This window comes from Crotalus tigris, unplaced genomic scaffold (assembly GCF_016545835.1).
Source record: "Crotalus tigris isolate CLP2741 ecotype Arizona unplaced genomic scaffold, ASM1654583v1 scf7180000017804.1919176, whole genome shotgun sequence".
NCBI classification, from domain to species: Eukaryota; Metazoa; Chordata; class Lepidosauria; order Squamata; family Viperidae; genus Crotalus; species Crotalus tigris.
This window is the reverse complement of record NW_024096647.1, coordinates 1,752,042-1,766,861: the sequence shown is the minus strand read 5'-3', so window position 1 is coordinate 1,766,861 and position 14,820 is coordinate 1,752,042. Positions and strand designations below refer to the sequence as shown.

At 38.7% G+C, this 14,820-nt stretch overlaps 1 protein-coding gene across 2 annotated transcripts in view; it reads right to left on the bottom strand.

Moving 5' to 3' along the window:
• LOC120307701 (bifunctional heparan sulfate N-deacetylase/N-sulfotransferase 3) overlaps nt 1-14,820 on the bottom strand; it is an 80,097-nt gene that overhangs the window by 23,084 nt on the left and 42,193 nt on the right. For both annotated transcript variants that reach the window (XM_039342722.1, XM_039342721.1), the window contains exon 6: nt 11,359-11,487. In XM_039342722.1, the coding sequence (XP_039198656.1) occupies nt 11,359-11,487 (129 nt within the window). The remainder of the gene's footprint in view (nt 1-11,358; nt 11,488-14,820) is intronic.

The following is a 14,820-nucleotide window of genomic DNA, read 5'->3' as shown; positions in this document are numbered from 1 at the left end:
AATGAGACTTTTCTACAAAGTTGATGCTACCACAGAAAAGCACCATCTTTTTGCCTCAGCTCCGTATCTCACAGAAATTTCCTCTGATGTGTCCACTGGATGTGTTCATTCTGACTGAAGAAGATGGTCCCCAAAGTTGCTTGAAGTGAAATGACATAGGGAATTGTCGGTCAAAACTAGAACTTGCAAGTTGTATCAGCAATCCGTATAGGCGTAATATGCTCCCAGCAGTTGTCACCTGTCAGCAATCAGGTTTTCCCACTATATGCCAATTGTGGGTTCCAGGTGGTTTTCAGAGCAACCCAGATCTACATCCTGACAGATAAAGGACTTTGGAAATCTCAATGAACTCCTCAAAAGAAGAGATTGGATACCAGATTGTGATAGATAGATAGATAGATAGATAGATAGATAGATAGGCAGACAGACAGACAGACAGACAACCTTTGTTGTCATTTTTTACTGTGGACACAATGGCACACATTAAAAATGAAATTTATTAGCTTGCTCTCAAAGTGTACACATACATAACACACATTTAAACATTCTATATACAACATATGTATAGACCTACACCCTTACATATAAGTAACATAGTAATCAAAAATAGTCTGATTGAGAAAAAAAAACCTATTAATAAGAGCCTTGTTGAAGGAGTCAAAAAGCACCTCAGTGAGGCATTAATCATTTCTTAGATCTTGTCTCTAATCCCCACCTAAGAAGCTAGGTGGGACATGGATCCCACCTGCAGTGACAGACTCTGTATTAATTCTGCAATATATTGCCCTATCTACCCTATCTGTCTGTGCACATTCAAAGATAAGACAAATCTAATTATTTTTATCAGCAAAGTGTTGTGCAATTTGGTCACATAATGCCAGGTGGGAGATTTATTTGCTAATCTCTTCTTTTGAGAGAGTCCACAAGCTGAAACAAGGCTGCTGGCTGACACCTGCCAATGCAGTAAAATAATAATAATAATTGTGCATGCTTTATCATCATGATATAACCCTGAACATATGAAATACAGGAACAGAGTAAGCCATACTGACTGTTGTATCTAGAGTATGAGCTTCAGGCAGTAATGTGGTGGTAAATGTTTAACAGGCAAAATATTCTAGTGCCTCAGGCCTCATCCATAGTACTGATCCATTTTGCTGTCATGCTGGGCCATTAGATGCTAAACAGCTGATCAGACTCTAGATATTGTGGCTCAGCTCTGCTCTCAGCTGGCTTTTAATATGCCAGACAAATTTAACAATCAGCTTTTGTGAGGTATACAAGCTGATCCTGCATAGAAAGGAATAACAGGCCTAGAGATTTAGAGAAGCTGCCTGAATATATGTATATGAATGTACATACTATATATATGTATATTCTTTATATAATAGGGGACAGGCTCAGGAACAAGAAATAATGCAGAAGAATTCAAAGTTTTTGGAAAAAGTAAAAAAATTGGCAATGGATGCTTGGGAAGAAGAGGCAAAAACACTGGCTAGTTGCTCAAAATGGAGCCTACTGAAAAACAAATTACTAATATTGGAAGATGAAATCTAGAAAATCAAACTGGCATTATTATAGAAAATACCTGGAAGCTTAGTGAAGATTTCAAATGATTTTGGAAATATGCAGGTATAATCAAAATATATGAAAAATCTCCAATTTACCAAGTTTGTAACTAATTCTGAAAAATCCATTAAAGTCAAAAACAAAGGGAAGAGAGTCACATGTGTGCAGGAGCAATGAAAAGACCACCTAGGGAAGACAACAGGGACAGGACAGGAGGAAATCTAATATATCAGATTGATTCAGGTTGATTGATTGATTCGCCTGACCTACTTTTGGCAAGACTTGTAAGAACACTGCTGGTTATTCAAGCCTGGCCATATGACTGTGTCTAAGTTCCTGTTGGAATTATAGAAGTTAAAAGCACTCTAGAATAAATTAAATAAATTACTAAGTCCCAAATAAATCTATCTTAAAAGTTCAGTCTTTATTCTAATACTCAAAACTCAGAAAGGCATAACCTTAAAAGGTTTCAATTGCAGTAATTTATAGCTTGGAATTTATGGAACAGATGCCTAAGAAGACTCAAAAGATTTCATGTATATTATCCTTCATGTATGAAGGCAGCACAACAAGCAATGGATGGAAACAAATCAAGGAAAGAAGCAACTTTGAACTAAGGAGAAATTTCCTGACAGTGAGAACAATTAATCAGTGGAACGACTTGCCTCTGGAAGTTGTGGATGCTCCAACACTGGAAGTTTTTAAGAAGAGATTGGAAAATCAGAGATCTGCAGGAAGAATATAAAGAAAAAACAAATACTTTCCAGGAAGAGATGTATGAGATGTTGCAACTAATTCAAACAACAATGATCTTAAACCACGAGGAAATTAAAAATAACAATGAATCTTCACACAAAAAGATTCCTCCTAGACCGAATTAACAAAGATCTCCTCACACTCCACCTCAAACTCAGCAATAAGATCCACCCCGCACTTTGGGACAAATCCAAACAACTCGCCGTCTGGAGAGCCGAAACACAGACCACCCTCAAGACAGATACATACACCAACAAACTCCGAAGACTACAAGAACGCCAGAAACAAACCCCTCCTCCCTCACAGCCACACATGAAACAAACAGTGCATAACATCTCAGATAGGATCCTCACCAAAGCCGAAACCAATGTCCTTTCCAAAGGATTCAACTTTGCAGTCGCTCCCAAACACATCCCCACTGAAACCATTATATGTGGAGTTGAAACCAGCCTGACCAAAATCAACCCCGACGACGCTAACAGAATCAGACTCGAAATCACCAACATCCTCTGCACCAGCAAGCCACCCAAAAGCAACTTACCCAAAGAGGAACAGACAGCACTACGTAACCTGAAAGAAGACACCAGCATAATAATCCTACCAGCAGACAAGGGCAACGCCACGGTGGTTATGAACACATCTGACTACCAAACCAAATTAACCAACCTACTCCAAGACTCCACATACAAACCCCTAAATACAGATCCCACCACCTACCTGGAAAAAACCACCAGATCCAAAATAAAAGCCTCCCCCATTAGCGAAGAGATCCAGCAAAGAATCATTCCCAGAGAGAAATCATCCAGATGCCCCAAACTCTATGGTCTCCCCAAGATACACAAAGAAGGAACCCCACTCAGACCTATAGTCAGCTCCATAGGCTCACCTCTACAAAACCTAGCCAAATTTCTCACCAAACAACTACAGCCCTATGCAGAATCCATCACCTCACACGTAAAAAACTCATTCCAGTTTATAGAGATCATAAAGAAACAAAACTTACAGACCAGCGACCTACTAGTGAGCTTCGATGTCATATCCCTCTTCACCCAAGTGCCTATCAAAGAAGCCTTGACAGCTATTCAAAACAAATATAACCCTCCCAAACACATCTTAGATCTGACCAACCACTGCCTATCCAACACATACTTCATCTATAATGGACAAAAATACAAACAAACAGAAGGAGCACCCATGGGATCACCCCTCTCACCTGTCATTGCCAACCTCTACATGGAACACTTTGAAACCCAAGCTCTAGAAAAATCGGATCACAAACCCAAACTCTGGCTCAGATACGTAGACGACACCTTCATAATCTGGCCACATGGGAAAGAAAAACTGGACAACTTCCTCACACACCTCAACAGCCTACACCCCAAAATACAGTTCACCATGGAAACAGAAGCTAACAACCAACTTCCCTTCCTGGATGTCTTAGTCTACAAGAAATCCAATGGCTCCCTAGGACACACCATCTACCAGAAGAAAACACACACAAACCACTATCTGCACGCTCTCTCATACCACCACCCAGCACAGATCAACTCTGTAGCCAAGACACTCATCTCCAGAACAAAACGCTTAGCTGACGAACAACACCTAAAAACCGAACTACACACTCTCACCAATGTACTAACATCCAATGGATTCCATAGAAATAAGATTACAAACCTAATCCAAAAAGAAACCCCCACTAAAATCCAAGACAAAGAACAAGAAAACGGTAAAGCCCTCCTCCCATACATAAAAGGCACCACAGACAGAATCAGTAAGATCCTCCATAAACACAACATCAAAACAGCATTCTGCACAAACAGAAAAATATCCACCATCCTTAGAAACCCCAAAGATAAAATTGAATTAGAAAATCAAGGAGTATACGAAATCCCATGCACCACTTGTCCCACCACATACATCGGACAAACCAACAGAAGAATAAGTGCACGCATTGAAGAACATAAGAACTCAGTCAAAAAAGAGGAACCAACATCTTCCCTGGTCCAACACCTTAAAGCCACAGGACATGAAATTGACTTTAAAAATACCAGAACCATTGCCAAAAGTGAACATTTTAATAACAGAATAATCAGAGAAGCCATCGAGATAGAAAAACGCCCACACAGCATGAACAAGCGAGATGATACCTCCCGCCTACCAGCCATTTGGAAACCCGCCCTTATTGACAAACGACTCCCTAACACAAAAAATGATACCAGACCCACACTCACAAAAACCACACAGGATGTCACCACCACACATCCACGCAAAAAACAAACCCAAAGCCACACCGATGATGAGGCACGACCACAAACCAGAAGCCAGACCACAGCTGCATCATTACCACTTTAAACCCCTCCAATCCATACATGAAGCAAACTGACACCCTCCATGAAGAGCAGGCACGACCACGAACGCGAAGCCAAAAAATAGCAAGGCAGCCCAAAATCTTAAACCCCTCTGCAACTCAGACTAACCTGAGCACAACCAAACAGAACACTCCCCCAGCCAATCAGAGCACAGCCAACCCCCCAGCCAATCAGAGCACAGCCAACCCCCCAGCCAATCAGAGCACAGCCAAGTCCCTAACCAATCAGAACACACCTCCACCCAATCAGAACACAGCCAAGCTCCCACCCAATCAGTTCATACCCCCACTGGCAGTTAAAAGGAAGAAACAGCTAAGACCACACATTGCTGCTTGAAGCACGAAGCTGAAAACACCAGGCTGAAGATGACGAATGGGACTTCGTCGAAACGTCGCCAAGACACTTCCAATTTTACGCGGGAGAAAACCCGAACAACCAAAGACCTACACACACACACACACACACACACACACACACACACACACACACACATATATATAAAAAGAGCTTGGACAATCATTTGTCTGAAATGGTATAATGTTTCCTGCTCGAACCTGGGGCTGGACTAGAAGACCTCCAAGGTCCCTTCCAACTCTGTTATTCTATTTTATCCTAAAATATCTTATAATAGACTTCACACCTAAGCTTGGTAATACATCTTTAATCTCTAGGCACTTAATTCAACTTTTATGTTTTATGTTTGACTTGGAGGAAAACTCAGAGACAAAAAATCTTTATGAGATAAAAATGGAATGTCATTCAAAAGAGCTGACTGTCTGCCCATTGCATTGCAGTGTAAACATGTTAGAAAAGTTGATATTTTTTGAAGGCTTCTTCTTGCCTTTTCAAATTAACCAATACTTAATGCGTCCCTCAGGAGCCCTAGATGGTTGTGATTTGTTTATACAGTAGCCATCTCTAGCCTAGGAATCATGGGTGAGAGCAGGGATGTTAAACTGCTGGCCCATGGGCCGGATGCGTCATGCCAAAATCGCACCCACCCCATTGCCGGCAATGGAAAAAAAGTCAAAATACATCACAACAGGTCTGTGATGTTGTAAGTTTGACACCCCTGGCTTAGAGCCTAATGACTGAGCTGTGAATTAGCTTTCTGAGGTAAGCAGGGACGATTAAAATATTTTTTTCCTATCTGGTTCCCTGTAGATGTTTTAAATCCTGCTACTTCGTACATTGGCATGTTGAAGTGCAACTTATCTAGAGGACACCAGACTGATAAAGGCTGAAATAAAGATTTTTCATAGGCACAGTGTGGTCTAAAATTGCTTATCTGATTGTTGTCTGGACCATTGGTATTCAGATATTCCTATGCATTCTACCAGCATTCATATGCAGTACAGAAAGGTATTTCAAATGTTTTCACTGCAGTAGTTTTTCCAACCTTTATAGAGTCACAGATAAAACCCAGGCATGAATAATGATGACAACTTTTTTTTTTAGTATCTACACAAAAATATATAGCAAAAGATTCCAAGGACAACAAAACCGAGGTGTCTTCAGTTAGGTTACTCTAATAAGTTACTATTGAGATTAAGGCATGTAAACTGTTTTGCAGGAACAAATTATTGTTCAGAAACTGCTACATTTGACTGCTTGCTATTTTGAGTAGAGACCATGGGAACCAGCTATGGCCAGAAAGCATTGGAACCTAAGTAAAAGCAGAATACATACATGCATGCAAAAATACCCACCTATGTATTTACTGTATCTAACAGGACAATTTTATCAACATTCTTTCACATTTTGGATCACATTTTGTCAGAACTCTCTGCTATGACCTGTCTGTCTTGGGTGGCCCTGTACGGCATAGCTCATAGCTTGAGTTACACAAGCCCCTTTACCACGACAAGGCAGTAATCCATGAAGGATCATAAGAAAGGCTGAGCGCAAAAGAATCGAGGCCTTTGAACTATGTTGCTGGAGAAGACTCCTGTGAGTCCCCTGGACTGCAAGGCGATCAAACCGGTCAGTCGTAGAGGAGATCAACCCTGACTGCTCTTTAGAAGGCCAGATCCTGAAGTTGAAACTCAAGTACTTTGGCCACCTAATGAGAAGGAAGGACTCACTGGAGAAGAGCCTAATGCTGGGAAAGATTGAGGGCAATAGAATAAGGGGACGACAGAGAATGAGGTGGCTGGATGGAGTCACTGAAGCAGTAGGCGTGAGCTTAAATGGACTCCAGAAGGTGGTAGAGGACAGGAAAGCCTGGAGGAACGTTGTCTATGGGGTTGTGATGGGTCGGACACGATTTTGCAACTAACAACAAATTTAGCATAACATCCAAATACTTAATGAACATAAAGCATTCAAAAAGTTAAATTTAACAAAAGGAAATACTAACTATCTGGATATCACATTTTATTTTTCAGATAATTTAATGTTTATTATTAAGTTGAAACACATTACTGAAATGATCTTTGCACTGTGAAAGCATAATTACTTTGCATCATTCTTTAAAAAAATATCCCTTTGCTTATGGGTTCTGAGGGAGATGTTTAATGTCGATTACTTGTGCAGCAAACATTTTGAATCAACAGGTTGAAGACTCGATAGCCCCTGGATGTAAATTTTCTAAACCAGACATTATCCTCAATGCTTTCAGTCTGGTCACCTCGAGACTTGTTCTTTCACATCAATATCTAATGAATATACGTAAGACTTTTAGCATTGCTGGAGCAACAAAATATACAATGACCCATGTAATTTCTGTCATTTCTAAAAAAATGTAACAAAATTATTATAGCAACTGTTCTGCTGTGCAAAAGATTCACACTCTTTACATCCCTTACGTTCTAGAAATGAAATGGCCCAGGGAAATAAAAGTAGAGAATAAATGCTTAAACATACAAAATTCTAGCAATGGATCCACAAGGAAGGCTTGTCACAGAAAACTGGCAGAGTGCTGTCAAAATTACTTGAAAAGAAAGACATACCCACAATGGTAGTCGGCAATTCTTGAAGTAATAAGATATGAAATAAATTGTCAACTGTCATGTCCAAAGTAAAGCAAAGTAGGTAGTGTTAATTACTCAGACATCCCAAATTTAAGAATTCGTATATATCAAAAATAGAACAGAATAGAACAGAACAGACCTTGGAGGTCTTCTAGTCCAACTCCCTGCTCGAGTAGGAAACCGTATACCTTTCCAGAAAAATGGCTATTCTATTTCTTCTTAAAAACTTCCAGTGATGGAGCACCTACAACTTCTGGAGGCAGGTTGTTCCACTGGTTAATTGTTCTCACCGTCAGGAAACTTCTCCATAGTATAGGTTGGATCTCTCTTTGATAAGCTTCCATCTGTTACTTCTAGTCTTGCCCTCAGGTGCTCTGAAGAGGGGGAAGTCCAGGTGGCTGCCCTGCAAATTTTCTCAATCGAGGCCTGAGTGGACCAGGCCGCAGATGTAGCAGCGCTACATGTAGAATGAGCAGTGATGTGAGGAGGAACAGGAAGAGACTGAGTCCTGTAAGCGTGAGAGATGCAGGCCCTATTCCATCTACCAATGGTCGAGGATGATACTTTCAGACCCATGGAAGAAGGTTGGAAAGACACAAACAAGGCCTCCGATCTTCAAAATGCAGCGGTTCGCTTCACATAGTGATGCAAAGCCCTGCGTACGTCTATGTATGCCACAATCTTACAAGACAGTGAGAAGGTCGCGGACAAAAGTCCGGAAGAATCAGATCTTGATACCTGTGGAAGCTAGTATTGACTTTCGGAAGGAAAGAAGGGTCCAATTTTAGGATCACTCTGTCATCCAGAAAAACACAAAGATCCTCCCTGATCGAGAGTGCAGCAAGTTCCGAGATGCGTCTTGCTGAGGTGATGGCTATCAAAAAGGCTACTTTCAATGAAAGGAAGTGTAGTGAACAAGATCTGATGGGTTCAAATGGTGAACTGGTAAGAACCTGCAGAACCCTTGGCAGGTCCCATGTGGGATATCTGTGTACTACAGGGGGACCTGTATTAACGGCTCCCTTAAGGAAGGCCGTAACAGCTGGATGATGAGATAGCTGTACCTGATCCTCGCAAATGAGGACAGTGGATAATGCTGCGATCTGCCTACGGATGGTATTGTGAGACAGTCCCGTTTAGTCCGTCTAAAAGGTAGTCCAATAATATCGGAATGGTGGTAGCCTCCCATTTCTGTGACAGTCCCTCAAATATTGGAAGATTGCTATGATATCACCCCAGTCCTTCTTTTCATTATACTACACATACAAGGTTCTGCAAACATTCATCATACGCTTTAGCTTCCAGTCCCCAAATCATCTTTGTTGCTCTTCTCTGCACACTTTCTAGAGTTTCAACATCTTTTTTATATCGTGTGACCAGAACTGGATGTAGTATTCCACTAGCGCAGTATAAAGTGGTACTAACACTTCATGTGATCTTGATTCTGTCCCTCTGTTGATATAGCCTAGGATTGCATTGGCTTTTTTTGGCAGCTGCAGCACATTGCTGGCTCATATTTAAGTGATTGTCCACTAGGACACCTAGGTCCCTCTCACAATTACTGCTGTTGTACTACCTAACCTAACCTGTGCATTTGGTTTTTCTTGCCTAAGTATAAAACCTTACTTTTCTCTACACTGAATTGCATTTTTTTTGGATAGGGCCTAGCAAGGCGGTGAGAGGTAGCAGGGAGAAAGTGGAACTGCTTAATTCATTCTTTGCATCTGTCTTTGCACAAAAGAAGAGAATAGTTCAACTTATCAAAAGCAGTGCACCGATTGTCTCCTTGACTTTTTTCTTGCTTTTTATGTGTTGAAAGTAGAACTTAGGAATTTGAGTGAACAATTCTCAGTTCTGGCTATGAAATATTGCAGTACACCTTATTAATACACCCTAATAAAATTATATCTTTCTCAACAAACGGAGCCAACGATTGTTTCTATTTAGAGGTTTAGGTTGTGGCCAGTGTGCTTCCGGAAGACCTTAGCTAACTGGCAAAAAGTTCATCTATTTGTTCTGTTTGGATAGGGTGTTCTGTAATATACACCTATGGTAACCTAGGTGAAAATTTTCATCAAGAATGGAACAAACTTGCATTTTTTTAAAACATGCCCCCTCTTTAAACAGCATCAGTAATAGGAAAGCTTTTCTTTTTTCCACTTTGTAAATTAAAATGTCCCCTGGCATTGATTACTTTATCAGGTCTACCTGATCAGGTAGATCATACTTTTCATAGAGGTAGCTAGTATTAAAACTAGATGTGCTATGAACTCCCAATGCCCTTTATACAACATGATGGAATTTAAACAGTCTACATGCTTTATGAACATAACGGGCTTTACTGCCAGAATAATTTTATAGCTACTATCAGCCAGCAATATGGGGAGCATAAACCAATTCCACATAAATGCGCACATATTAGGAATTTGCTAGATGAACTATTTCAGCACAAAAGCTCTTCCATTTCTGGTAAATAGATTTAGCAAAGAATGGTTTTCTCAATAGGCCTTACATTCCTTAGTCTGAATAATTGGAAAGTTATAATGCTTGAGAAAAACTGAAATGTTCAAATGTTCACAAATGGTAATGTGTAATTTATATGTTTTGGATATACTGAAAAAAAAACAACCCTAAGAAACGTGACATCTCTTTTCATTATATGAATACCTCATTTGTCCTTGAAAGCCACTTTTATCCTAATGGTACAGACTTCATTATCAATTTTTATACAATTCTGTGTGTCTAAAATTAGGTTCCATTTTCCCCCTTAAAATATTTCTAATACATTTATTCTTAAACTATAAAAGGTGAATAACAGCAATAGATGTTTTATGTAGAATGAATATTAAAAAAACCAATTCTGTTCATTTCTGCTCACAATGGGGATACATCCAGACTGGAAGATGTGACCTGCAAAAGCTACTAATATTTTTAAATGTTAAAATTTTTCCTACACACCTACACATTAGTCAATTCTAACATGTGGGAAACTTGGTGGGGTTGGGGGTTGTAAAAAAGAACCACACTGCTCCTTGCATACTTATTTGAACTGGATTCTCATTTTCATTAAGCTGTTTTTTTTTAAAGTGGAACACATTCAATGACCATGGAACAGAATTGTGCAATTAGCCATATCCTTGATACCAGAATGCTTCTCGGCTATGACCTCATGATCCCTGCAGTTGCTAGAATGGCTGAAAACCCGAATCACCAAAATTTAGCTTAACCTGAAATCCTGATTATATAGATATTCAATTATAGTGAAATCCATATAAATATATTGTTGTAGACATGAAAAGGATATTTTATTACCGTCTATCGCCAACATGATCACCAACGTCCGATAATGGATATGGAACAACAACAAGAAGAAAATTCTATGTAATTAAAATAATTTATTTATAACCTGAAATTTGTAGAATTTGTAGAAGAAATTTGTAGGATGACCATTTAGTGTCATTTCAATTGTGTTTATTGTTCCAAAAATACATGCTAACATCATTGGCTTAAAGTAATAAGAAGAATAGTAAATATTAATAAATTATGGAGATTATTCAAACTTTGTATAATATTTACAAGTACTACTGAATACAGCATCAATACAACTAAAGAAAAAGAATGAAACAATGCTATTAATATTTCTTAAGGTATGCTCAGAAATTATCTTTGTTCAAATAATTTAAACTACTTACTGGATTGAGAACTACTGTGAAAAATAATTCTCCGCCCTGTATACTTTTGTTTAGTTCTTTTGGACCACCAGGATACTCCTTGTAGAAAATTGTATGAGTAAAAAGGCCACAGGTTTGTCGAGGAAGAACCTGTACAAGATTATATACAATAATAAAGAAAAGGAAAAAGAATGCATCAGCTAGCTAATGACTCTAGGACACAGTGCTACATCTCTGTGTCTTGGCCAATGTTTGAAGACATTGTCTGTGGTTATGTGACCAGCATGGATATATGCTAAAGGTGCACAGAATGCTGTTACGTTCCCATTGAAGTGATACCTATTAATCTATTTGCGTTTGCATGCTTTCAAACTGCTAGTTGAGCAGGAGCTGGGGCAAGTAATAGGAGCTTACCCTTATAATTCTCCTCTATAAGTCTGAACTATATTTTATAGACTTGACTATTATTTTAATGTTATTTCAAAATATGAAACCACACAAAATAAACAGCACATTTGTCAGGAAGAAAGACCACCTACATATCATTAAAAGAGTGGGAAATTTTTAAAAAAGCACCATTCAAAAATGCTGTATATAGTAGATCTGCATATAAGTTAATACATACATGTAGTTGCCAATTTAAAAATAATTGTTAGACTTTTAAATAAAAATAAAATAAATTCCACGGTATTATAATTAGGTGATATGTTTGCCTGCATTCTCCAATTATTAACCCTTGAGGGATAACTTCAAAACTCCTGTTGCTTTCTCTTTTTTTCCATCTCTTTGTCTGATATTGGACTTGGAAGAAATAGCCTTTCAAATAAATGATCAAAAAGTGATCATTTGTCAGTAAAACAACCCTTAAAATATAGGATTCTTCCAACCAGCATATTATTGTCAGTCAGTTTTATTAAAGAATGGTTCACTATCTATGAGATCACTAGACTATTCCATAACAGCATGCCAATATGTATAGTGGAAATAGAATATTTTTATAGAGGACCTACATGAAGAGGTGTGATAGATTTTCTGTACACCCAGTAATTTGTTTTTTTAAAAATTAATTATTTAGAATGGTTTGGAATTGTTTTTGTTATACCTAAAAAGTAATAGTGTAGAGAAATAAGACATGTTGATGGAAAGTCAGCGTGGATGCCACCAAAGGAAATACTAACTCAACTTTCAAGATATCTTTGACAGTGTCAGCTGGCATATGGACTTTTCAAATTTATGTGCCTGGATTTTTAAAAGCCTTTGACAAAGTTCCTCATAAAGATTCTTGTTGCCAGAAGATTGCTATTTGATAAGTAGGAAGAGGTTGTTTATTATATGGTTTTCAAGCTATGGCACTTTCTAATATAATATCAATGACGGGCACTGCGTCATTGAGACACGGAGGCGGTGGGGACAGAGCCGGGGGGGCCGCTTGGATATGGAACTGGCAGCCCCACGATGACAGCTCGCTTGCTCTTAAGAGGGAAGAAAGTTACTCCATCAGCCCATTCGGTATGCATGCGTAGGACCATGGGTGAAGAACATGTGGATCCACGCATGCAGCATGATGGAGCCCCCGTGGGAGGCAAACGCGGACGCCCAGCATTGAGCAGGAACCGTGGATCCCAACAAAAATCATGAAGCGACGCTCGAGATGATACGGATACAAAGAGCACCGAAAAAGGGGTGAAGGGAGTAGAAGCCAAGAGGAATGATACATACATGGATTACACCCACGTAGATGGGGGGAGGAGAACGGAAGGAAAAGAGCAGGAGGAGACACCCAACACACAGCCCAATGGGGGGAGAAATAACAACGGGAACTTGGATAAAGCGTATAGCAAGAAAAAGGGGGGAAGGAGCACGGAGGCAATGGCTAGCCAAAAAAAGGGGGGGAGGGTGTCGTTTGGTTTAAGAACCTGTAATGAGGGGGTGAGTAGTGATACATATACAGATAAGGGGAGTAGAAAAAGTATAAATATCAACACTAAGGATACGTTTAAAACACAGCCCAATCGGCTAGGACTGGTGACGAGGTCCAGGAGCCGAGTTTCTCCTATTGACTAACATTAAGCCCTGACGATGTCGGTAGTTTTCCGACGAAAGCTTGGTAATTTATTAAACTTTTCTAGTTTAAATTTTTCCTGGTGTTCATGTTTGGTTTGTTTTTTGCAGTATGATTATACCCAGGATTTTTAATGATATTATTGACAAATATCATATATATATATATATATATATATATATATATATATATATATATATATATATATATATATATATATTTGTTTTCTGAGGTTTTCGCGGGTATTTGTATGTAGGTCTTTGGTTGTTCGGGTTTTCTCCCGCGTAAAATTGGAAGTGTCTTGGCGACGTTTCGACGAAGTCCCATTCGTCATCTTCAGGCTGGTGTGTTTTCAGCTTCGTGCTCAAAGCACGAAGCTGAAAACACCAGCCTGAAGATGACGAATGGGACTTCGTCGAAACGTCGCCAAGACACTTCCAATTTTACGCGGGAGAAAACCCGAACAACCAAAGACCTACATATATATATATATATATATATAGATAGATAGAGAGAGAGAGAGGGGGGGGGAGGGAGAGAGAGAGAGATGGGGGGGAGGGAGGGAGTGTATGTGTGTGTGTGTGTGTGTTAGGAACCAACTCTCAAATTATTTAGGAATAAAAATGAAGCTTTCAAAAAACAAATTATGCTGAGTTTATTATTACATTTTATGTATCATTATTTATTATTACATTTTATATTATTTTTAATTTGTTGTTAGATATTGTAGTGTTTCTATCAATAAAAGGTGGTGCATAAATGTAATAGCAAAAAAAGGGAAGATTATAAAAAAAATTGGATAAGTAATTGGGTAGAAAAAACATCTCAAAGACTAAGTATAAATCATCATTTTTGTGAATAGAAGAAAATATTGATCCACAGGCTTCTGGACTGGGACTGGTGGTTTTTAAATTCATTTAGGATTAAAGATGGAGCAGGCCAAATTTGTAGATAATGGTTCAGGATGGTAAATACCAAACATACACCAGAAGGATCTCTTTAAAAAGATGACTGGGAAAACAAGTGAAGTTCATTTAAGTATAAATGATACAAAGAGTGGGACAAAACTCCAAATACTTACTGATGAGATCTATAAATAACCAGAAAAAACATAGTAATTTCAGCAACTTTAGTACTATTACCATAAAATAGGATAGGCCCATCCAACCACTTTCAGACAGAAGATATTTTTCATTTAAACTATGAATGTTTATGTATAAATATAACATTAACATTATATGTACCTAGTACTTTAACTTTCTCTGCTTGACAATGCTTTGCATACTTTTAACAATTTAACTCAATATCCTAAACACTGATATGTAATAAAACTAAAATATATACAGCTATACACTCAGATTTGCACTCCAAGGCTACCAAATATATTTCTAATAGCAATGAGATACTTAGAAAAGTCTCTG